The sequence below is a fragment of the Diceros bicornis genome, chromosome 18 (assembly GCF_020826845.1).
Source record: "Diceros bicornis minor isolate mBicDic1 chromosome 18, mDicBic1.mat.cur, whole genome shotgun sequence".
In the NCBI taxonomy this organism is placed as follows: domain Eukaryota; kingdom Metazoa; phylum Chordata; class Mammalia; order Perissodactyla; family Rhinocerotidae; genus Diceros; species Diceros bicornis.
In genome coordinates this window covers 56,951,459-56,972,547 of record NC_080757.1, presented here as the reverse complement: position 1 = coordinate 56,972,547, position 21,089 = coordinate 56,951,459, and the positions used below count along the sequence as shown (strand labels likewise).

The 21,089-nt window shown below is 49.9% G+C and overlaps 2 protein-coding genes and 1 long non-coding RNA gene across 8 annotated transcripts in view; 2 read left to right on the top strand and 1 right to left on the bottom strand.

Annotated features, from left to right (window-relative positions):
* Nucleotides 1–21,089, bottom strand: part of LOC131417797 (uncharacterized) — a 188,827-nt gene that overhangs the window by 51,199 nt on the left and 116,539 nt on the right. The window contains exon 7 of one of the 3 annotated variants that reach the window (XR_009222758.1): nt 7,628–7,663. The exons of the other annotated variants lie outside the window; for them this stretch is intronic. This is a non-coding gene — a long non-coding RNA (uncharacterized LOC131417797). Of the gene's footprint in view, nt 1–7,627; nt 7,664–21,089 lie in introns of those variants that run through there. 3 annotated transcript variants of the gene reach the window in all.
* On the top strand, nt 2,705–8,698 carry JMJD6 (jumonji domain containing 6, arginine demethylase and lysine hydroxylase). Of its 2 annotated transcripts, XM_058561716.1 has the most exons (6): nt 2,718–2,997; nt 3,532–3,920; nt 4,406–4,692; nt 5,562–5,697; nt 7,014–7,152; nt 8,285–8,698. In XM_058561716.1, the coding sequence occupies exons 1-6, from the start codon at nt 2,869–2,871 to the stop codon at nt 8,414–8,416; spliced, it is 1,212 nt and encodes a 403-aa protein (XP_058417699.1). In that variant the 5' UTR covers nt 2,718–2,868; the 3' UTR covers nt 8,417–8,698. The 2 variants fall into 2 exon arrangements, with proteins under 2 accessions (XP_058417700.1, XP_058417699.1); XM_058561717.1 differs by lacking the exons at nt 7,014–7,152; nt 8,285–8,698 and adding an exon at nt 6,164–7,004 and having other exon boundaries at nt 2,705–2,997.
* MXRA7 (matrix remodeling associated 7) overlaps nt 14,957–21,089 on the top strand; it is a 28,094-nt gene continuing 21,961 nt past the window's right edge. For all 3 annotated transcript variants that reach the window (XM_058561721.1, XM_058561724.1, XM_058561723.1), the window contains exon 1: nt 14,957–15,293. In XM_058561721.1, coding sequence (XP_058417704.1) covers nt 14,976–15,293 — 318 coding nt within the window. In that variant the 5' untranslated portion in view covers nt 14,957–14,975. The remainder of the gene's footprint in view (nt 15,294–21,089) is intronic.

Below are 21,089 nucleotides of genomic sequence, written 5' to 3'. Positions count from 1 at the left end.
TCCCTGCTCTCCAGTTCACAAATATGTGGGGATATAAAACTGCAATACCATGTGATAAGCACTCCGTACACTCATGCATTCAACAAGCATTTATCCAGGGACCTGAGTGGCTTAGTGTCTATTCTAGGCTGAGGATGTAACTCTCATGGAGCATTTATATAACCAACTGGGAAGAGACAGGCAACAAGTAAGCAAATAAAGATATTTTTGGTTGGTGATAATGCCACAAACAATAAAACAGGGTGATGGGAGAGTAATGGGGGAGGGGGATGGAAGGGTTCAGTGACCAAAAGGTGGCTGCTCTAGATAGGGAGAACGGGTAATTCAGGCAAAGGCCCTGAAGCAGGAACTGAAAGGCCTCTGGCTGGACCACAGAAAGTACTGGCAGCACGGGCTTGGGGGCTAGTGGCAGGGACCCGTGAGGTCTTGTAGACCACAGGAAGTTTAGCTTTTTTTCTAAATGCGGTAAGATACTGGAGGGTTTTAAGCACAGGCATAACTTGGTATGCTAATGAGAAACCATGTGGTCCTAGGAAAGACATCCTAGAAGAGGTTTGAGTGGAGCTGAACTCCGAGTTAGGGAGGCAGGTAGCTTACAAAACCTTTGGAAAAGCATAGAATTGTGAGAGCATGGTATTTAGGGAGGCAAGATAACATAGCTCACACCTCTGGAATGAGCCTGAGTTCAAACTCCAGATCTGTAATTTACTAGCTGTGTGACCTCACTCAAGTTATTTAACCTGTCTGTGCTTCAGTTCCTCAACTGCAAAATACTGTCTCATAAGGTGATTAGGAAGATTCGATGCAAACTACTTAGTACAGTGCCAGGCACAAAATAAGCATTCATTTAGCAATTATTCAACTGCAAAACTGCAAGTCTTTCTGTTTTCTAGAGCAAAGGGTGCCCCTAGTGGGGTGGTAGGAAGGGGGCTGAAGAGGTAAAAATATCAGAGATGAAGGAACTGAAGTTGTGAACTTAATCATTCAATCCACTCAAAAATATCAGTGCCTATGGCCTGGTGGCATGGTGGTTAAGTTCGCGCGCACCGCTTTGGCGGCTTGGGGTTCACAGGTTCAAATCCCGGGCTCCAACAGATGCATGGCTCATCACGCCATGCTGTCGAGGCATCCCACATACAAAATAGAGAAAGATGGGCACAGATGTTAGCTCAGGGCTAATCTTCCTCAAGCAAAAAGAGGAAGATAGGCAACAGATGTTAGCTCAGTGCCAATCTTCCTCACAAAAAAAAAATATATATATATATATATTTTAAAAAAAAAATCAGTGACTAAAATATATATTCTCAGAACAGTGGTTCTCTAAGTGTAGGGGGTACAAGCGCCATTAAGAGACAAAAATGTCTGCCCTGGTGGATTTTACCCAGGAGTACAATGAAGGGTTTCCGATTAGAGGAGTGGGTCAGCAGATTTGGGTATAAAGAAAAGGGGCCTCTGTTCTCACAGGGTATATCTTCACCCCCTAAATTTCGGAAGAACTCCAAACGGGTATTTCAACGTGAAGGCATCTAGAAACTATCAGAAATGGGTTCCACTCCAGCCTTTAACTTCTCCTAAGCTGTTTCTCATCTTTAAAGTGTTATTACTAATGCCTACCCCACAAGCTGCTGTTAAAATCGAATGAAACACTACAACGTGAAAGTACTTGGAAAAACTGGACGTATATAAAGTATAATTATTATTGAGAGTTTAGGGGCAGCCATGAGCTGAAAGGAAGAAGTGAGTGCCAACCCCAGAAACTTTATTTGAGCAGTGAGAGTTGGAACCTCTGGTCCCAGATAAAGGTGAATTAAGACCCTCTTCAACAAGATCAAAGAAAATATTAGGTATCAAGAATGCCACTTTTCTGGCAGGAAATAGTCGATGTAGAGAGGCCTCCTCCTTCCTGGCAGGGTCCCCAAGTTTCTTAATGAAAGACATTTAATGTGCCAAAGGGCTTTATACCAAACCTTTTCGCTCTGTGGTGCATTCTAAAGCGGGAAGCCGCGGACTACCTCCCATCCCCATTCCTACCCCCCAGGTCGTCGGAGAACCGCTCCTGCTTGAGGCGCCACCACCAAGACCGGAGGCGGCGCCCGGCGGATGCCGCTGCACGCACCTGCGGGATGTGGACCTCCAGCACGGCCCCCTCGGTTCCCGGGCCCGGCTCCTCCGAGAACCGAAAGCGCTGGGCCCGGACCACATGTCCTCGGAGGCCACGCTCGCCCGGAGGGGAGTCGCTGGCCCCGGGGCGGTCCGGGAGCAGCGGAGGGCGCCGCGCTGCCAGGGTGTGCACGCGTGGACCCCCGGACCGGCCGGGGCCGCCTCCCCAGCACCACGTGACCCTCCGTGGGCCCCGTCAGGTAGCTACAACCCGATGGCAAGAAGGTAGAAAGCACCCCTCCAGCGACGAGATGGCTGCCCAGCAAAAAAACGACCCGAAGGCAAGCAAATGAGACACCAAGAACAGCGCGCTCGGAAGCGGGGCCCGAGAGGAGGCGCGTTTCCGGAAGTGGCGCGCCACCGGAAGCGTGCACGGGCGAGGCGGGGCCTCGGTGGGCGGAGCCTGGGCTGGCCCGACCTTCCCAACATGGCGGAGGCCTGGCGTGTGTGAGGGCGGGCCCCGGAGGCGCCGAGGCCAATGGCTTACCGCGAGAGGCCGGGGGGCGGGGAAGACGGCAGCCGCATGCCCAACCCGAGGCCTGGGAGGTGGCTGGGGAGTGAATTTTCTGGAAGGCGACTTTAAAGGCGCCGGGCCGGAGCGAAAGGCGTTTGGGTGCCGCCGCCGCCCGGGCCGGGGAGCGGGGCGCGTTGGTGGCAGGAAGCGAGCTGCGCCGAGGTGGTCGCGGAACCACCTGGTGACCCCGCAGGATGAACCACAAGAGCAAGAAGCGCATCCGCGAGGCTAAGCGGAGCGCGCGGCCAGAGCTGAAGGACTCGCTGGACTGGACCCGGCACAACTACTACGAGAGCTTCTCGCTGAACCCGGCGGCCGTGGCGGTGAGCGGGCCGGGATCCGGGCCGGGGCCGGGCATCGCGCGGGGAGATCGAGGGCGGGGGCCGGGCATCGCGGGCCGGGCCAGGCACGGGCGTCTCCAGGCGCTGCGCACCTCTCCCGGGGCCGGGGCCACCCGCTCCGCCCGCGCTGAGCGCGGCCCTCCAGAATTCCGATGGGCTCACCCGCACCCCGCGGAGGTCGGGGTCAAGGGGGCAGGGATTCCAGGGCGGGACTCCTTCTTCCTGGGCAACTGGAGGCTCCTGCCTTCGGCGCTCTCCACGAGAAGGCCTGTCGCCCTTTGACCCCTTTGGGCAGTGGGACCGTCGGGGACCCACAAGTGGGAGATGCGGAGCCCCCCTCCCCTGGCGGGGTGGCGTTGAGTGCGACGTGCCCGCACGCACGCAGGACCACCCCCCACCCCTCCAAGTACCTGGCTCCTTCGGTATGTAATTGCTAATTGGCAGTGGGGGACATCCTTATGTGTCTCTAGACTTTTTTTTTTTAACTAGGTAGGTCTTTTATTCTGATTTCTTCAGGATAATGTGGAAAGGGCAGACGCGTTACAGCTGTCGGTGGAAGAATTTGTCGAGCGATATGAAAGACCTTACAAGCCCGTGGTTCTGCTGAATGCCCAAGAAGGCTGGTCTGCGCAGGAGAAATGGACTTTGGAGCGCCTCAAAAGGAAATACCGGAACCAGAAGTTCAAGTGTGGTGAGGATAATGACGGGTACTCCGTGAAAATGAAGATGAAATACTACATCGAGTACATGGAGAGCACTCGAGATGACAGCCCCCTCTACATCTTTGACAGCAGCTACGGTGAACACCCCAAAAGGAGGAAACTTTTGGAAGACTACAAGGTGCCCAAGTTTTTCACTGATGACCTTTTCCAGTATGCAGGAGAGAAGCGCAGGCCCCCTTACAGGTAAAGTACCTGGCAGTGAAGCGATTGCAATCTCTACAACAGCATGTGTCAGCCGGGCTCAGCCAGCTAACCTGTTTTCAGACCAGTGAGTGGTTCTCCTGCCCCTGCACATGGAACTTACTTAGAAGGCAGCTGGTGCCTGCCTGGCTCCTCCTGCCAGAGACTCTGATTTAATTAGTCTGGGCATCAGGATTTCTGAGAGCTCCCCAGGTGATTCAGACGTGCAACCAAAGTTGAACCACTGATCTATATGGGAAGTTTTAATAAAGGTCATAAGTAAGCCATGTCAGGGATTTTTCTTTTTTCTGTTAGGGATCACTCAATGCACAATTCACTCAGCGTTTCTATGTAACAGAATTTGTGTAGTCTCTGAAATAAAAATAACATAATATAGTGTATAAAACTAGAAACTTATTTTGTGTTGTGTGTGTGTGTGTGTATACAGTTAAATTACCCTTCACATCTTGGATGTTTCCATCCTTTAGGTGGTTTGTGATGGGCCCACCACGCTCTGGAACTGGAATTCACATTGACCCTCTGGGAACCAGTGCCTGGAATGCCTTAGTTCAGGGCCACAAGCGCTGGTGCCTGTTCCCTACCAGCACGCCCAGGGAACTCATCAAGGTGACCCGTGAAGAAGGAGGGAACCAGCAGGATGAAGCTATTACCTGGTTTAATATTATTTATCCCCGGACACAGCTTCCAACCTGGCCCCCCGAATTCAAACCCCTGGAAATCTTACAAAAGCCAGGAGAGACTGTCTTTGTACCAGGTATAGATGAATTGAAAGAAAGTACATTCTTTGATTTCAGTAATTAGTCGTTTTGGAGCAGAACTATATAGAGAGGAAGTCAGAGAAATCTCTGGGTGCTGACTCTAAGTGAACTGACCAGTGCCCACCTCTGACAGTGATAGGTTGCCATGTTGTCAAGTGCTTAGGAACATGCTCTCCATGTTTCTTGTAACCTAAATGTGTACTGACTATTGATAAACTTTCTGTCTGTAAAGATCCTACTTATCTTTATCCCCCCAGTTACCTGGTGTCTGTGTATGTGCAGTGACTTGTGGAAGTCTGTCAATGGGTTTGATATAGTGTAGCACTGGGTGAGTTGAGTCAGGAAATAGGGACTTTGAGCCAAGAGGCAGGAAATCCGACACCTGGAAAGTACACTCTGCTTTGTTATGCTAAGTGTTGGGAGTGAGGATATTTAAGATAGGATTCCTTCTCCTAGAAACTGAAGAATTTGCTACCTTTACAGTTTTGGTCACAGCTTTGGATTAACAGGGGTCGACACACTTTTCTGTAAAGGGCCAGAGAGTAAATATTTTAGGCACTGCAGGCCAGGCAGTCTGTCGCAACTGCTCAGCTCTGCCCGTGTAGCAGGAAAGCAGCTACAGACGGTCTGTAAATGAACAGACATGGCTGTGCTCCAAGAAAACTACACAAAAAAGTCGTTTGTGATTCCTGATCAGGAGAAGCATTTACCACTGTGGGTCCTGTGTCTCTGAGGCTCTCCCTTGGGGATAGGATTCCCCTGTTTTTGAAGTTTATGTTATGTGTTATGTAATTTGAAGTTTATGTTATACAGCCATTGTGTATAGAACCAAACCTCGTTTAACTGTTTATTTGTTGGATTTCAGGAGGCTGGTGGCACGTTGTGCTCAATCTTGATACCACCATTGCCATCACCCAGAATTTTGCCAGCAGCACCAACTTCCCTGTTGTATGGCACAAGACGGTAAGAGGGAGGCCAAAGTTATCAAGGAAATGGTATAGGTGAGAGACTTTTTTTTCTTATTTTTGCTTTGTTCCAATTTCTACCCCAGAGATAAAGTGGAAAGAGTCCACTGCTACAATAACGTGTGCTGGCTTTAGACAGGCCTGGGACAAGCTGGGGCTGCAAAGCCCCATAGGTAGATGAGAGTGCGTCCAAGGTCAGGGCTAGTTCTCAGGATGCTTGGCAGCCTCGAGGTGACAGGCTAAGACTCTGCATGTGGATCAAAATCAGTCAGTCACAACATGGTCATAATTGGGATTGTTTCTCGTTTTCTGTTTTTTTTGTATTTTGTTTTTGTTTTTTTCCCCAAAGCTAGCACTAGCAAAGGAAGCCATTTTGCTTGGGTTTTATTTTGGTTCTTTCTTTTCCTTACCCAGAAGCATTATTCCCATTTGAACTTATTACCTTCAGTTCTTGTGAGTGAGGTGACTGCCCTGGAGACTTAGCTCCTCTGTTTATCCACAGAACAGATACAGCACGGGCAGCGGCAGTGCAAGCCACCCCCAGCCACCCCGTGCCACTGTGTCCCAACCCTGACCTGGAGGGACCAGCTCTCGGGGTAAGAGAGGGATTCTGGCTTGTTCAGTGCTCAGCCTCCCTGCTGAGAGGGCCAGCAAGGGTGGTGGCTTTGTTCTCCCCGGACTCTTGGGCATCTGAGGCCCACTTACTCCATCCCGTAGGCTGCTGCGTGCTGCGATTTGGATTCTGAAGGCCTTGCCATACAGCAGGTCTTTGTCCTTGGTTACAGTGGATGCCAGGTTAGGTTCCTAAGGGGAGGGCTGCTGCCTCTGAAAGTCCAGTGCAGTTTTATCTTCGAGTGAGGGGGGACCCTCTCTGTTACCTGACGCTTCTTATTTGTTACAAACCTAGATGTTTCTGCTTACAAATAGAATTTAACCAAGCCTAACTCCAATTGTGAAGTGCTGTGCTGTGGAAAGGAAAGGTTCCCAAAAAATCAGCTAGGAAGAGTTCAGGAAAAAACAAGAGAGACTGTTTCTCCCAAGGGGATAAAACTAAGACCAACTCAAGGAAACGTACCTTGCGTGTAGGCAGCACGGCTGGCTCATTGCACAGGTGGTAGTAAATTTCGTGTCGCTAGTTTTCCTTTCAGAAAAGCCTGAGCAGCATGTTAGGGCTTTTGTTCCCAGCCTGTGGCTTCGTGTGTCCTCACCAGCGTCCAGCACCCATTCTGAACGAGGCACCTGGCATTCCCAGGCACTTCTAAGAGAGACAGGGTTCAGCTTTGAGTCTGGGTTATTGTGTGTGGGTGTCGTTGCCTCTCCCAGCACTGAGAACAGCATTTCTTGTCTCTCAGGATCTTGAAGCAAGAGCACCCCGAGTTGGCGGTCCTGGCTGACTCCGTGGACCTTCAGGAATCCACAGGAATCGCCTCGGACAGCTCTAGTGATTCTTCCAGCTCTTCCAGTTCCAGCTCGTCTGACTCGGACTCAGAGGTGAGGCCTTGCTCACTCACCAGGCCTCCAGGGCAAGTCACCCCGTAAAAACCAGGTGTTACTCTCCCTCCGCCTTTCCGGGAGGGAGAAAGATGTGAACATTTTTCACTTTCTTCCGAGAATAATTGCCACCATTCCTGCTGTGTAGTGAACTTTGCCCGTTTTGTAGCTTTAGATGTGCCTGCGAATCATTACAATAACCTCAAAGGGTAAAAGGAGTATTTGGGGATTTCATCAACTACATGGCCCAGGATCACACAGCTGGCAAACAGCAGTGTCGGGATTCAGGCTCCAAGCATTCTGACCTCAAAGCCCATGTTAAGAATTTTCCCCATGGAGGGGCCGACCCAGTGGCATAGTGGTTAAATTCGCACGCTCCGTTTTGGCGGCCCGGAGTCCGCAGGTTCAGATCCCCATGCAGACCTACACACCGATCATCAAACCATGCTGTGACAGGCATCCCACATACAAAATAGGGGAAGATGGGCACAGATGTTAGCTCATGGTTAATCTTCCTCAGCAAAAAGAGGAAGATTGGCAATGAATGTTAGCTCAGGGCCAATCTTCCTCAAAAGTAAAAAAAAAAAAAAAGAATCTTCTCTGTGGATGGTAAATTGTAAGCCTAGAAACTCAGCAAATTCAGTGACTTGCTAAAAGCTAACACAATATTGGGTAAGGTCCTGTGCCCTTAGCAGATGAAATTTCTGTCTCTTCATTTTGCATAATCTACTGATTTAGTCTTTTCTCGTGGGGGTATACAGGGGGCATTTTATGAATGTTAAGTGCTGTGCTTACTTTCCATCATCAGGCTCTGTGTTAGTACAGTGAAATTCCACAATGCAGTCTCAGAGCGCTAACTGTAAAATATTCTCAGTCTCAAGTGGGTATCTTGGTCTCAAACAAATAACCCATCCATTGGAGAACACTGGAGGGACACTTGGCATCTGAGGGAAGACTGCAATTCTTTGAGGGCCAGAAACATCTGAGGAGATGGATATTCACACTGTATTATGGAGCTGTCGTAAATGGCTGCTTTGCTTCTGGGAAATATTTGTGCTGTCTCCTGAGATGTGTTTAACAAAGAAACGGGTTACATCCAGTTGAATTCCTGTTTTTCTCTGCCCGTATCCAGTGTGAGTCTGGCTCTGAAGGTGACGGAATGATGCACCGCAGGAAGAAGAGGAGGACATGCAGCATGGTGGGAAATGGGGACACCACCTCCCAGGATGACTGTGTGAGCAAAGAGCGCAGCTCCTCCAGGTGACCAAGCATGCTGTTGTCTGTGTAGAAGGACATGGCTGCAGCAAGCAGCAGGGCCCGGGGAGGGCAGCCTGTCAGATCTGCAGACAAGGGAGGGCTGGCGAAAGCCAGGGAATGAGGCCATTCGTGGAATAGGAGGCCATTCACTCAGCATTTGCTACAGTAGCTTTTTTCTTTGCTACCGATGCAAATTAACGTGGCTTGTTTTATGCATAAAGGCAAGAATCTATGTGGATGGTGCCAAGGAAACCCTTTACATTATTTAATAAAAATTAAATCCATTTTATATCTTTGAAATTGTTTTCCTTTGAGAATACCAGAACATCCCCTTGGTACTCTTCTTGTTGTGGTCTTGGGGGAAAGTAGCAACTCCACTGATGTGTCCCCTCAACGAGGAAGTAATAGTTACAGCAGTAAAGGGGGAAAATACTAGAGAAGTTCCCTGGTATCTCCTGCAGAGCCTGAGATGTGGCCTCCTGCTTTTTGTCCCAGTCTGCCATTGCGGCTTTGAGTGCCAGCACCAGGCAGGACAGCTGCAAAGAACTCAGATTTTTATAAAACCTTAATCATGTCTCCATTGTTTTTTTTTTATTTGTTTTTGAAACCAGATTGGATCTAAATAAGTTAAACGTAAAATAAAAATCAATAAGCTAATCTCTTTGCAAGCACCCGCCCTAGTGCTGGGCACGTAACAGACTCACAGTGAAGTCTGGTGACTCTGCAGGCGTCCCGGATCTTTAAATCGTAGAGCCCTCTCTTTGGTGTGCTAGTTGAAGTGTCTCCGTTGGTAGCATCAAGAGGTGAGATTTCGGGAAGATAGTAAAATACTGAAGCTTGTAGGGTTCTCAGTGTCTGAAGTCCTTGACTACCGCAAGTGACGTTCCTGTTATGTTCTTTGTGTCTCTGAGCAGCTGAGTGTTTTCTTAAATGTGTTATGAAAGTTGAGGACCCACATTCCCTTCTGCCTTCTTTTCCTCATTCTCTGTGGTCTGGCTGGAATTCCATGGGGAAATTCAGATGTCTTATCAAGTGAATTTATCAGACTAGAATGTGCATTTCTCAACCCCAGTTGTCCTTTTCGCAGCCATACTTAGATTTCTTTTCTTGCCTTTTTAAGTTGTTTCTATTATTGTGGACTTACATCTGCACCTGAGATGTGACTTTGTAATTTGTAAGAAAAATTTTTAGAGGAAGCTCTGCCATTACTTCAACATGGGGATCCTGGGGGTTCTGCTTTTAACATTTCCTTCCAGCTTTGCACCCAGCTGTGGCATCTACATGCTGATTACAGGCAGTTGTACTTTCCTTGGCAGGATTAGGGACACCTGTGGAGGCCGTGCTCACCCCTGAGCAGATAAAGAGACTCTCCCTGAGGTGGCTCTCATGTAAGCTGTTGGCGGCCACCCAACTCAGTTTTCACGACTTCTGCTCCTACCTTCTCCTTTGTCTTCTCTGAATTTGGATAATCCTTCTCTGGTCTAAGCTTCTGTCTTCAGTCAAATGCTGTTTTTACTGCTCACTAAGAATAGATTCTCAAGAAGTTTAAACACTTGGCAAGCTCAGTGAAACACTGAAGGCTGATGTGATATTGGCTGAGAAGGTCTCCTTTAAAACCAAGCTGGTCGACCCTGAGGCTGAGGGTTGGGATCCTTTGAATGTCTTGTTGCATCTGTTACTTCCCTGATGTTGGTGAGGAACTTCCACTGTCCACAGAGCCGGCTGTCCACAAGCAGAGACGTGGAGAGTGGTGAGTGGACTTTGATTTGGGTGTGATCCAGTTACGTGTGAGAAGTACTGTGAGTGTGCTGCCTTCCTGTGTGTCACCTACTTGTCCAACACGCGTTCAGTGGCAGCAGCCCAGCCAGTGTGTTCAGCACCACTCACCACTGCCTAGTACCTTTCTCCACCATCAGAGAGGCTGCTCAATTCCAGGGATATTTGTGTGGTGTATTTTGGGGGAGGGCTGACACATGGGGTTTTTTGTTTATGAACATAGTGGGAACGGTGTTCAATGTGTTCTTATCGTAGAACTTAAATTATAAATAGGGCCAGGTTCTAACCGATTTGTCCCCTTTTTTCCCACCACATGATCTATAAGTCAGAAGCTCTCCCTCTGTAAGTGACTTTGATGGTTAGCGTCCCCATTTGTTTGACCTGCAGGTGTTAGGTGGGTGGCTTGTGTTACATGCCGGAAGTAAATTCAGAGATGGTGCTTCTAGTCTTGAGGATGTGTTTAGGCTTCTAAGTAACTCTGGCATGAATACTTGGAGATTGACCAGCAGGTTCCATCTCTTGCCCTCTTGATTCACCTGCTTGCCTTAATCTGTCCCTAAATTCAACTAAATTGAAATAAAAATAAGAGGGGGATTGTCAAGGACATACCCAGTGAAAAGCACTGTTCTGGGTTGGAATGTAGGTAAGGGCATTAGCAGCCAGAGGGGAGAAGGAACTCTCACTGTAGTGCCCCGGAGGAGTATGTGCGGATATACTGGAATTGTATGGCGTTGCTTCCCACAATCCCCCTAAAACGGTATAATCAGGGGAATGTAAGTCTCTTCTTTGCCAAATGTTACTTTTTTTTTTTTTGTGAGGAAGATCAGCCCTAAGCTAACATCCATGCCAATCCTCCTCTTTTTGCTGAGGAAGACCAGCCCTGAGCTAACATCTATTGCCAATCCTCCTCCTTCCCTTTTCCTCCCCAAAGCCCCAGTAGATAGTTGTATGTCATAGTTGCACATCCTTCTAGTTGCTGTATGTGGGGCGCGGCCTCAGCATGGCCGGACAAGTGATGCGTCGGTGCGCGCCCGGGATCGGAACCAGGCCGCCAGTAGTGGAGCGCGCGAACTTAACCGCTAAGCCACGGGGCCGGCCCCAAATGTTACATTTTTAACAGACTGGTTATCATTTCCTGACACTGGGTCAGTCATGTGGCTTTAGTCTAGGAGGCTGGTCCCCTATTTTGTCTTAGTCCAGTTTTCTGCATCCTAAAATGCCAACCAAAATACGTGGCTGGGTCGGATGGAGAACTGGTGCTACCTTCCTCAGCGCCGCTGCCCATCGCACTGCCTGCCTGCCGCATGGCGCTGCTCTCCCGCTCCTGCCCCAGGCCACAGGGCTCAGGTTCCAGGCTGGGCCCCCTGTGTGTTTGAGTGTTGGTAAAGTCAAGCTCTGAAGGTATAACCTCTTTATTCATGTCTGAATGATGTTTCTCCTTCTCCTTTTTAAAAAACTTTTCTTGCCATCTTCAGAATGCTTTTTTGTTTTCCCCAATATTGCTACTGGGCTATCACACTCACCTTCCTCTCAAATTCATACCAACTGCTCCTTTCTAAACTGCAATTGAAAGAAAAAACTAAAACCAAAAGCAAAAGGCTGTTTGCCGCCAGGGGGCGTGGTGGGACACATTTGCAGGGGCTGGGATGGTGGAGCAGAAGTTTGAATTTGAGAGGTTAGCCACCCAGTTTTCCTTCCCCAAATGCCAAAGGTGATTTCTGTTTGACAAACAATATCCAGAAAGGAAGGATCCAGCCCATCTGACAGGCCTGCGGTCACCTCTCCTGAAAGGGTCTGTGTAGCACAGATTACATGCTGCTGTTTGGCTCTTGCCACCCCATGAATGACTGTGAAACACTATTTGCTTTAGGCAGGCCAGAGATTCAACAGCCCCCCTTTTACTGTCACTGTGGGCCAGCCAAGCACACCGTTACGGAAGTGGAGCAGGGATGAGGTGGGGAAGCCATGAGAAGGGAGTGAAGTGGCGGCTGGGTGATCAGGATAAGGTAGGAAGTGGGAAGCAAGGGCTCCATCTATTCTCAAGTTAACCCTTCTACCCGCCTGGCATGAACTACTCCTTTGAGTGTGTTAGCAATAGTAAGGGGAAGGATACAACATTAAACTATTTTTAGGGACTGTTCGCCAAGATGCCAGCTGGTATTCAAATCAGTGAGCTTTCCTGGAAGAAGAGATCTTAAACTAGTAACTACTGATGGGGAGGAGCAGGGTGGGCAAGACAAGAGTTGGGGACCCAGGATGGCCGAGACATCAGGAGGGCTCTGGGTCTGTGGGAATGAGGGCGACACCAAAGGCTTTACCATCAGTCCAAAGTATCCAGTGCTGCACACAGGTGCCTCTGGGGTCAGTAGTAGTACTGTGATGTTTATGGTGACACCTTTGAGAGGAGAGCCACCAAAAACAGGGACATTATTCACATTTTGCTCATGTTTGCAGATGCCCATTTATTAATCATTCAAGCATTCAACAAATGCTTGAGTGCCAGGCACTGTTCTAGGTGCTGGCAATCCCACAGGGTCAAGCCCAGGTCCCTGGCCTCGTGGATCTTAACGGACAGTGAAGGTGCTGTTGTTCACGAGGGCCACTGGTCAGGGTAGGTAGAGCCGTGCACATCCGTTTCCACAACCAGAAAAGCAAATTCAGTCCTTACTAAACGCAAGTTTATGAGAGCTTCATAAAAGAACATAATTATCATTATAGCTGTATTGTTAACTTAGTATGTGGCTTCTTTGTAAATTAGCTAAAGGTATTTAAACTAAGGATCGGCAAGAAAGTTGCTGGTGCAAGTGCTTTACAAACTTATTAGAGGTTCAGCCTTGATATGACTTAGGACTTTAGACAAGAGTGTGGGATGGAACAGGAATTTTGCAGTAAATGTAACAAGTGCTGTCTAGGAGGTAGGCGTATAAGCACACAACTTAGGTTCCTTGAATTGTGTATAGCATTTCCACAAATAAGTTGTTTGTCATGTGTGTTCTGAACACTGCTGATGGTTCCACGTGGAGTCTGGTTTCTCCTTATACTCCCCTCCCTGGCTTCTGTCAAGATGTTACATTGATGTTACATTGTGTACAGCAAAACCAGATGAACTGTGTGCCCTAGAGTGGTGGCCCTCGACTTTGTCTCATTGTTGGTTCAAAAACTTGAAACATGTAGCCCCCACTGAATCTCCCAGGAGAACTGGCCTCGGCCTGCTGTCTCTGTCTCCGAGGTGACTGGACATCACAGAAGAACTGGGACTGTCTGCTGAGTACCTCATACCTCCTGTAATTGTCAAATAGAACATCTGAGCAGCCTCCTAGTTCTGCTTCCATCTCACCATGAGGTCCGCTACAAAAATGCCTGTGGGTCTGCCATTTGATTGGTATTTTTAACTTTCACTTGGATGAAACTTGTTCATCATTTTAAATAAAGCAACTTGATTTGGAGTTGGGTTTTTTGCATTGTTTTGTCCTTGTTTCTTTTCACTGTAACTGAGTTTGCACAATAGGACCTCTTAAATCTATACTTTAAAACAGTGGGGACAGGGGACAAAAAGAAGCCCAAACACTTTGGCTGAAATTCCCCTGGTGGTCAAAAGCCATTAGCCAAGAGATCAACCCCACTCGACATGGTATAGTTGTGGGGCATTTTTCATCAACCACCACTAAAATTCCTTTTTGCATGCCCCCCTTAATATTATGGGATGCTCGCCCTGTTGCTGGAATCCTGTTTGTCATAACCAGAGCTACTGAGGAAGCCTGAGAGCATACTAGTATCTTCCATTTAAAAAGAAGCACTCCATCTGGGATCTTGCCTTACATCAGATACCAGCTCAGGCACTATAATTTTTCCAAAATAGTACTACGTGCATCCTAAGCAAAAACTGGAACCCTGTTTTTTTCAGCATTAGGCCTTATGTTTGGCATGGTACCTCACAAACTTTTCTTGCCCTGTGTTTATTTAAAATAACTAGAGTGGGTTTGGGAGTGGTTGAGAAATAATGTTTTTGGTTACAACATATTTATCTCAAACATACAGTGTTCAGCAACAGAGCCCTGAAAGGATCTAGAGAAACAAAAACAGTAGACTTCCTTCCCCTCATTCCACCCTCCCATGCATTCCAGAATTATGCAAAGAAGAAAGTCAATAGGGGAAAGAATTGACCCAGAGTACCTGGAGCTGAATTCCAGGAACATCTTGGGGGCTAGTCTCATTACCATGCTGGGTCTCAACCCAGAAGGGCATTCACTGGCCAGGAACTGGAAATGGCCTCTGAGAATGTATGGAGGGAGCCCTGAGGAGCAGAAGCAGCAGCTGACATGTCTGTGAAGCGGATCGGTGTGGCTTTTCATCATCTTACAGCAGCCCAGTGCCACACTTCACCTGAGCCTTCCTGGCTTTCCTTGGCCCTCAGCATTCCCAGGCTGGCACTTATATTTCTGACATGCTCTAGGACGACCTTCTGTACAGGGCTAAAATGAAGCCAAAAGATGACAGTAATCTAAGGGCACCCGAGTAATGGGAAACTGGTTTTCAAAAGGAGCCTAAGCCCAAAGCATCAGGCCTACCTGGGGCAGGGAAGATTGGCCCTCCTCGGGCCTCAGGTGCTCTTCCCGAGGGGTCATGGCTCCTGTCCCCCAGCATCTGAGTCACCGCCAGGGGCCGAAGGATGGCGGGGGCGGGGCCGGGGCGTGGCGACGGCGGGGGCTCCGCCCTGGGGCGGGCGCGGGCGGGGCGCTGCGGGCTCCCTCGGGGTCCCCGCGGGCGGGCCCTCAGGCGGCCGCGGCGCGATGGAGGCGCCGGCCGAGCTGCTGGCCGCGCTGCCCGCGCTGGCCACCGCGCTGGCCCTGCTGCTCGCGTGGCTGCTGGTGCGGCGCGGGGCGGCCGCAAGCCCGGACCCCGCCGGCGCGTCCCCGGAACCCGCGCCCCCGGAGCCCGCGCCCCCGACCCAGGCCAGCCGGCCCCCCGCGCCGCCCGGGCCCTGCGCCCTGGAGCAGACGGCCGCGCCCGAGGGGCCGGGGAAGCCCGAGGGGCCGGGGGAGCCCGAAGAGCCGGGAGAGCCCGCGGGGTCGGCAGAGGCGGAGGAGCAGGCAGCGGAGGCGAGGCAGGTACGGACCCGGCGCTCTCGGGCGCCCCTCCCCATCCCGGGGCCCCATTCCCTCTGCGGCTCCGGCCGACCCCGCCCTCCCCACGCGGAGCCGGGAACCCAGCCCCCAGCCTCGGGCCGGGCCGCCCCCAGGGAGGGCAGAGCCCGTGGCCGGCAGGAAAGGAAGGTGCCCGCGAGCAAACTCACCATCCTCCCCGCGGGAATGTCGCCGAGTGCGAGTGTGTCCGAGTTGTGTTTCGGTGTTTTGCTTGCTTTCCGCTTCTAGGCCCCCTCCTCCCCGGGCCCAGGGCGACGCCCCGCAGCAGCTTCACCCCCAGGGTGCACACCCACCTCTCACGCCCACCCCTCCCGCCCACGGGTTCCCACATCCACTTGCATGTGGCTTATTTCAAGGCCTGCAGTGAGAGTTGTCTTGATAGTGAAAAAAAAAATACTTAAAGAAAAAAAAAAAAGGAAAGCTGCCATTTCTTTTTAGGCCAATTTGCAACCCAGACTCCAGAGTCAATGGCGTCGCGTTGTGTGAAGCCCACAGGGTGAGAAAGAAAAGGCACCAGACAATTGCCATCATTTTTATTGTCGTTTTCAAACTGCCCGTGTGCCTTGGCACATCTCCCCTGGGGTTGCAGATAGGCCTGGCCAGGATGGAGAGAAGATGCAGGATAACGCCCTCCTGCAGCACAGCCGAGCACCACCAAAGCAGTCCACCTGCTTCTGCCCCAAGCCCACTCCAGTGCTGTCCATCAGCTCTGTCCTGACCTCACTGTCTTGCTTCAGGATGTCCAGAGGTGTCTCATAGCTCGTGTGCACTCATCTGGCCAGCCCCATACACTTTTTCCCATGCATCTCTTTTTAGATTGCAAACCTGCTTGCCAGGTGTGAAGGTCCACGTTCCCAGGATTTCAGCACCCTTGGCGACTCCAGGCCATCACTGAGGGTCCCAGTCTGATTGTAATGGCTTGTTCTTACTCCTGAACTCCTTTTCTGGGAAGGGAGGATGGCCAGAACAGTAGAAACTGTGAACAAGCTGCTTTGGTGCGTTGTCAACGTGTCTGCAGTACTCACTCTGTTGCTGGACATGGTGGTTTGCACTGGAGAGAACCCTTGGGTGAGGAGGGGGCAGCAAGGCTGGGCGGAGGCATTTCTCTTTGCTGAGTGAGTGTGCCAGACCCACTCTGAGCAGGTGCTTTGCTTGACAAGTGGATGACTGATTGTGTCATTAGAGTGGACTCTAATCAGCCCAGGAAGGGCTGTCGTATTCATCCCAGGGAGGACAGGGACTCTGCTTTAATGGGAACTAGCGCTGGTGCTCTCAGCAGAGGAGCGGAGACCCTGCTGTGCTTGCTAACCTCACCCGTAGTGATGGCAGGTGGGGCTTGGATGTGTGCTGCTGTGTTACGTTTGCTCTCATATTTGGGATTCCTGTCTGTGCTCACGGCATCTTGGGAACAGATGTGTATGGACTATTCTCAGGCAGCCACTTGCTCTCAATCAGCCCTACTCCTACAGTTTACACAGCGGCCCTTTATTACCCAGCGGCAGGTTCTAGACTGAAGTTTAAAATGCCCGTTAGTGGCTCTCAATCATATCTTGATCCTCTGGGTTACAGCACTTGTGAAAGAACTTTCTACAAGGGCTTTGGGCTCTCAGCAATACAATATCTAATGTAATGGGTTTCATGCTGTTGTTCAAATAGCAGCCCTCCAACATTTGCCCCTGTCTGGGAGAATTCACGTCCCGTGAGGGTGAGTGGGTGCTTTGAAGGACAAGGTACATTACAGGGGTTCACGTGCCAGGCACAGACTCGAAGGTCCTGCAGCCGCTGCCCGAGAGGATGACTCTGTGAGAGCTGGCTTGTGTCCATTCTCCCTTTACAACACTGTGTCCTGAGTTAATCCACCCAACTCAAGGATTAAGTTTAAATCAGTTGCCTCACCTGGAGGTCTTTCCCTTCTCTTTTGGGTTCAGGTCCCCAGCCCTTGCTAAGCTGGCAAGCCCCCCTCAACTTCCACAGCAAACATTAAGTCCTTGCTGTGCATAAGGCGCTGGAGTCAGGGCTGGGAGGGACACACATATCTACCGGCGCCCCCCACTCTCCCGCTTTCCCAGTGGTGGGATACCCCTGGAAGAAGCTGCTAAGAAATTGTCTGGAAATGAACCTGGGCATTTTCAAGAGCAGGTCCCAGTGCCTTCCTCTGATTGTCATACTGCCTGACCCTGGAGAGCAGGCCAGGACACCTGGGGAAAATAACTCAGGTCGGGGTTTGGGGAAGCAGCGGGAGACGCCCTCAGCCAGCCTCCTTGCCTCTCACTAAGTGAGCGCCAGCAGTGGAGAGGGAGGGCCACCCCGCCCCACCTCCAGAGCCGCTGGCCGAGCTTAACTCACCTCTCCCCTCCCCCCTCGTTTTCCATTAACCACGTTTCTTCTAATCCAATCGTCTTCCTTCCCTGGGAGGCCTGGGGCAGCTGCTGCCTCCACTCACAAAGCTGATTATTGAGAAGGATCCGGAGCCCAAGGAAGCAGCCTTCCCCTGCGGCTGTGGGTCACTGGGAAGCGTCCCCATGGTGCTGGGGAACAAAGTAGCCTAAAGGCCCCTGATGGGCTGAGACACTGAGCAGCAGCTGGAGAAATGGGGATGAGACCAGCCAGGCCAGGGCTGAGGGCAGAGTTATATTAGAACTTCTTTCTTTTCTTTTCTCCTAGCGGTTAGTGTGGGGGTGGGCAGGGAGGAAGCATGGCAGGCATGCCCACCCTCACAAAGAATGATGAGCCAACAGTGTCAAGAACAAGAGCTGGTCCCTTTTAAGGCCAGGAAACCAGTGCTTTTTGGTACTGATGTGTAGGGTGGCATTTTAGGATTTGCAGGCCTCTTCCCTAGTGGAGGTGTGGATTCCAGCAAGGTGGGATTCTCAAACAGTGGTCATGGGTGAAGGGTCAAGGGTCATTCGAATAGTACTAGTTAAATCGCTGTGTCTGTGCCAGAACTCTGACGTCTTGGCACTTGGGTCCTAGCTCCACTCGAAAACTGAGTAGAGACTTCCTATCAGGCAGCTGGCCAAAGTCACCAAACACAGCAGGCAGGGAGACTCTTCTAGATTGAAGGAGACTGAAGAGACAAGACAGACAAATACAGTGCTTGGTCCTTGATTGGATTGCAGATCAGGGTGGGGGTGGGGAGCTATAAAGAATATTTTGGAGATAATTGGGATGTTCTTCAAATGAATGGTTTATTAGATAAGTTTATTCTATCAGTGCTCAATTTCTTGAGTGTGATGCTGGCATTGTGATGTAGAAAAACATCCTTGTTCTTAGGAAGATGCATGCTGAAACATTTAGGGATGACATGTCATGATTCAAATAGTTGCACACACACAAGTGTGGGTGTGGATGTAGAGAGAAAGAATGCAAAGATAGCAAAATGTTAACAACCGGTGAATCTAGGTGAAGGATACATGAGTGTTCATGGTATTCTTCCCACTTTTCTGTAGGCTTGGAAGTTTTCAAAAGACAATGTTGGAAAAAAGAAACCCAATGGGGAATTTCTCAGGAAGGGGCTTGGTTTTTCAGGCACCTGGGCGGTGTTGGTCTGCTTGGGCTGCGCAGCCTCCGTCTGTCTGTCCTGGACATGCAGCTGGGCCCTGATTCACCTTTCTGAAGTTATCCTGCTGTTGGGTCCGTCTTGTGTCCCCTGTCCTCACCAGCCTTGTCACCACAGGTGTGCCCCATGAGGCTGAAGAATGATCAAAGAGCAGGTGAATCTCCTCCCTCGTCATCCGTCCTGACCTTCGTGGTGTCAACGTGGCACCACTTGCTGCTCTCTTACCAATAGCAGGGAAGCCAGCTAGTGGAGGGGCAAATAGGTATTTGGCAGTTGTTCATATCACTTGGAATCTTGTCTTAGTCAGCTCGGGCTGCTATAACAAAATACCATAGACTGGGTGACTTAAACAGTAGACATTTATTTCTCACAGTTCTGGAAGCTGGGAAGTCCAAGCAGATTCAGCATATGAATTCTGGGGGACATAAACATAAAGGATCTAGTGATTTACTGGGGGAAAAACGGGAAATAATCCAGATGTCCATTAATTAGGACATTGGATTAATTAGCAAATTGGTAGAAAGAAGAAAGGAAAAAAGCAGAGCACAAAACAGTCATGGTGTGTTTACAGTAATCACAATGATGAGCATCAGCTGAATAGAGGATGATGCCGAGGACTGGAACCGAGTTCAGTGTTCAGTAGTGGAAGAGGGTATTTTTTTTGTAAAGTTATTTAAGCTCATAATTTAATTTTTTCCATATGAGAAAGAAGTCTGGGGGCTTTCCTAATGGTTAAACTTTGTTCTTTCTTTCAGAGATAAAGAGTCTTGTTTGCACACAGAAAATTTAGCTGTCAGAATTTTTAGTGAGAAGTAGTAAATTTTTTTTTTTTTTTTTTGTGAGGAGATCAGCCCTGAGCTAACATCCGCCAATCCTCCTCTTTTTTTTTTTGCTGAGGAAGACGGCCCTGGGCTAACATCAGTGCCTATCTTCCTCCACTTTATATGGGATGCCGCCACAGCATGGCCCACCAAGCAGTACTTCGGTGCGCGCCCGGGATCCGAACCAGCGAACCCCGGGCCGCCGCAGCGGAGCGCGCGCACCTAACCGCTTGCGCCACCGGGGTGGCCCCGAGAAGTAGTAAATTTTTTTAAAGAACATGTCCTAAGAAAAAAGCTGCCTAGCTTTGGAGAGGTAGAAGGAAAACGTTGAGCGTGTCTGCTTTTAGACAGTTTCTGTTTGTAGCACTGCTCTTTCCCAGGCAGTTGGCCCAAACCTCAGTGAGGGAGGGTTGAGGCGAACTCAGACCGTTGCTGGACGTTCTTCCGGAGAAATGCCAAGTCCCTGGCGGCCAGGGCATTTCTGGAACAACCTGAGTCTGAGCACGCTCGGTTTGCCACTGGTAAGGACAGTTGCATGGGACAGGACTCCTTGATGGGATTCAGACACCTCCTCCTATAAGGGTACTAATGCACAGACAGAGCTGTGGGTTGACATTCCGATTGCTTGGTCAGAACTGAAAAGGAAGGCTGAGATGCCCAGCAGTCATTCGCTCCCTCCTGCAGAGAGGGAGAAGTGTCAGTCACTCTCTTCCAGTCACAGTGGCTAAAGAATGTCTAATGAGATTAAATGGCCCAAAGGAAACCCAGTGTGGGAATTCATGGAACTTGTTTATTTAATATTTTTGCCTCTGAATAGCCATAGGACTTGGGAAGTCACTTAACCTTTGGGCCTCAGTTTCCCCATCTGCAAAATGAAGGAATTGAACTAAAATGATGTCCGATATCTCTTAGAGCTCTCACAATCCATGACTGTCTACTTTCCAGTCATCAGCTCCTGATTCGTGGCTGTGTAAGGGTGTGTGCGTGTGTGTGTGTTCGTGTCTTTAATATTTTCAAGTAAGAACTCCTTGCACATATTTTGAACCCTCTGGCCAGCCTGACCTCTGGTTGAAACAACCCTGGGTGTGTTCTCAGCCAGGGCCTAATTCTGTGACCCTGGTATTAATAGTTTTTCTCCCGGCCAGATTCTTACCTGCTGAGGGGTCAGAGTCTGAGATTAATCTCAAGACAAGAAAATTCCTCCAGCCCAGTGTTGCCCTGTGAAGATCAGTAAACCTTACCGATGGTCAGACTATTCTTGTCTTTATTCCTCAGGAAGTCTAAAACTGGTTTCTCTTCCTATGCTTGAGGCCTCCTCAAGAAATTGGAAAACTGGCCACTGATGTTCTGTTATGATCCTTACAGTTGGTCACGGTCACA

Coding starts and splice junctions, on each gene's coding strand:
- JMJD6 (XM_058561716.1), top strand. CDS start 2,869: ATGAACCACAAGAGCAAGAAGCGCATCCGCGAGGCTAAGCGGAGCGCG. Junction 3,921..4,405: donor AAGCGCAGGCCCCCTTACAG/GTAAAGTACCTG, acceptor TCCATCCTTTAG/GTGGTTTGTGATGGGCCCAC. Junction 5,698..7,013: donor TTATCAAGGAAATGGTATAG/GTGAGAGACTTT, acceptor CTTGTCTCTCAG/GATCTTGAAGCAAGAGCACC.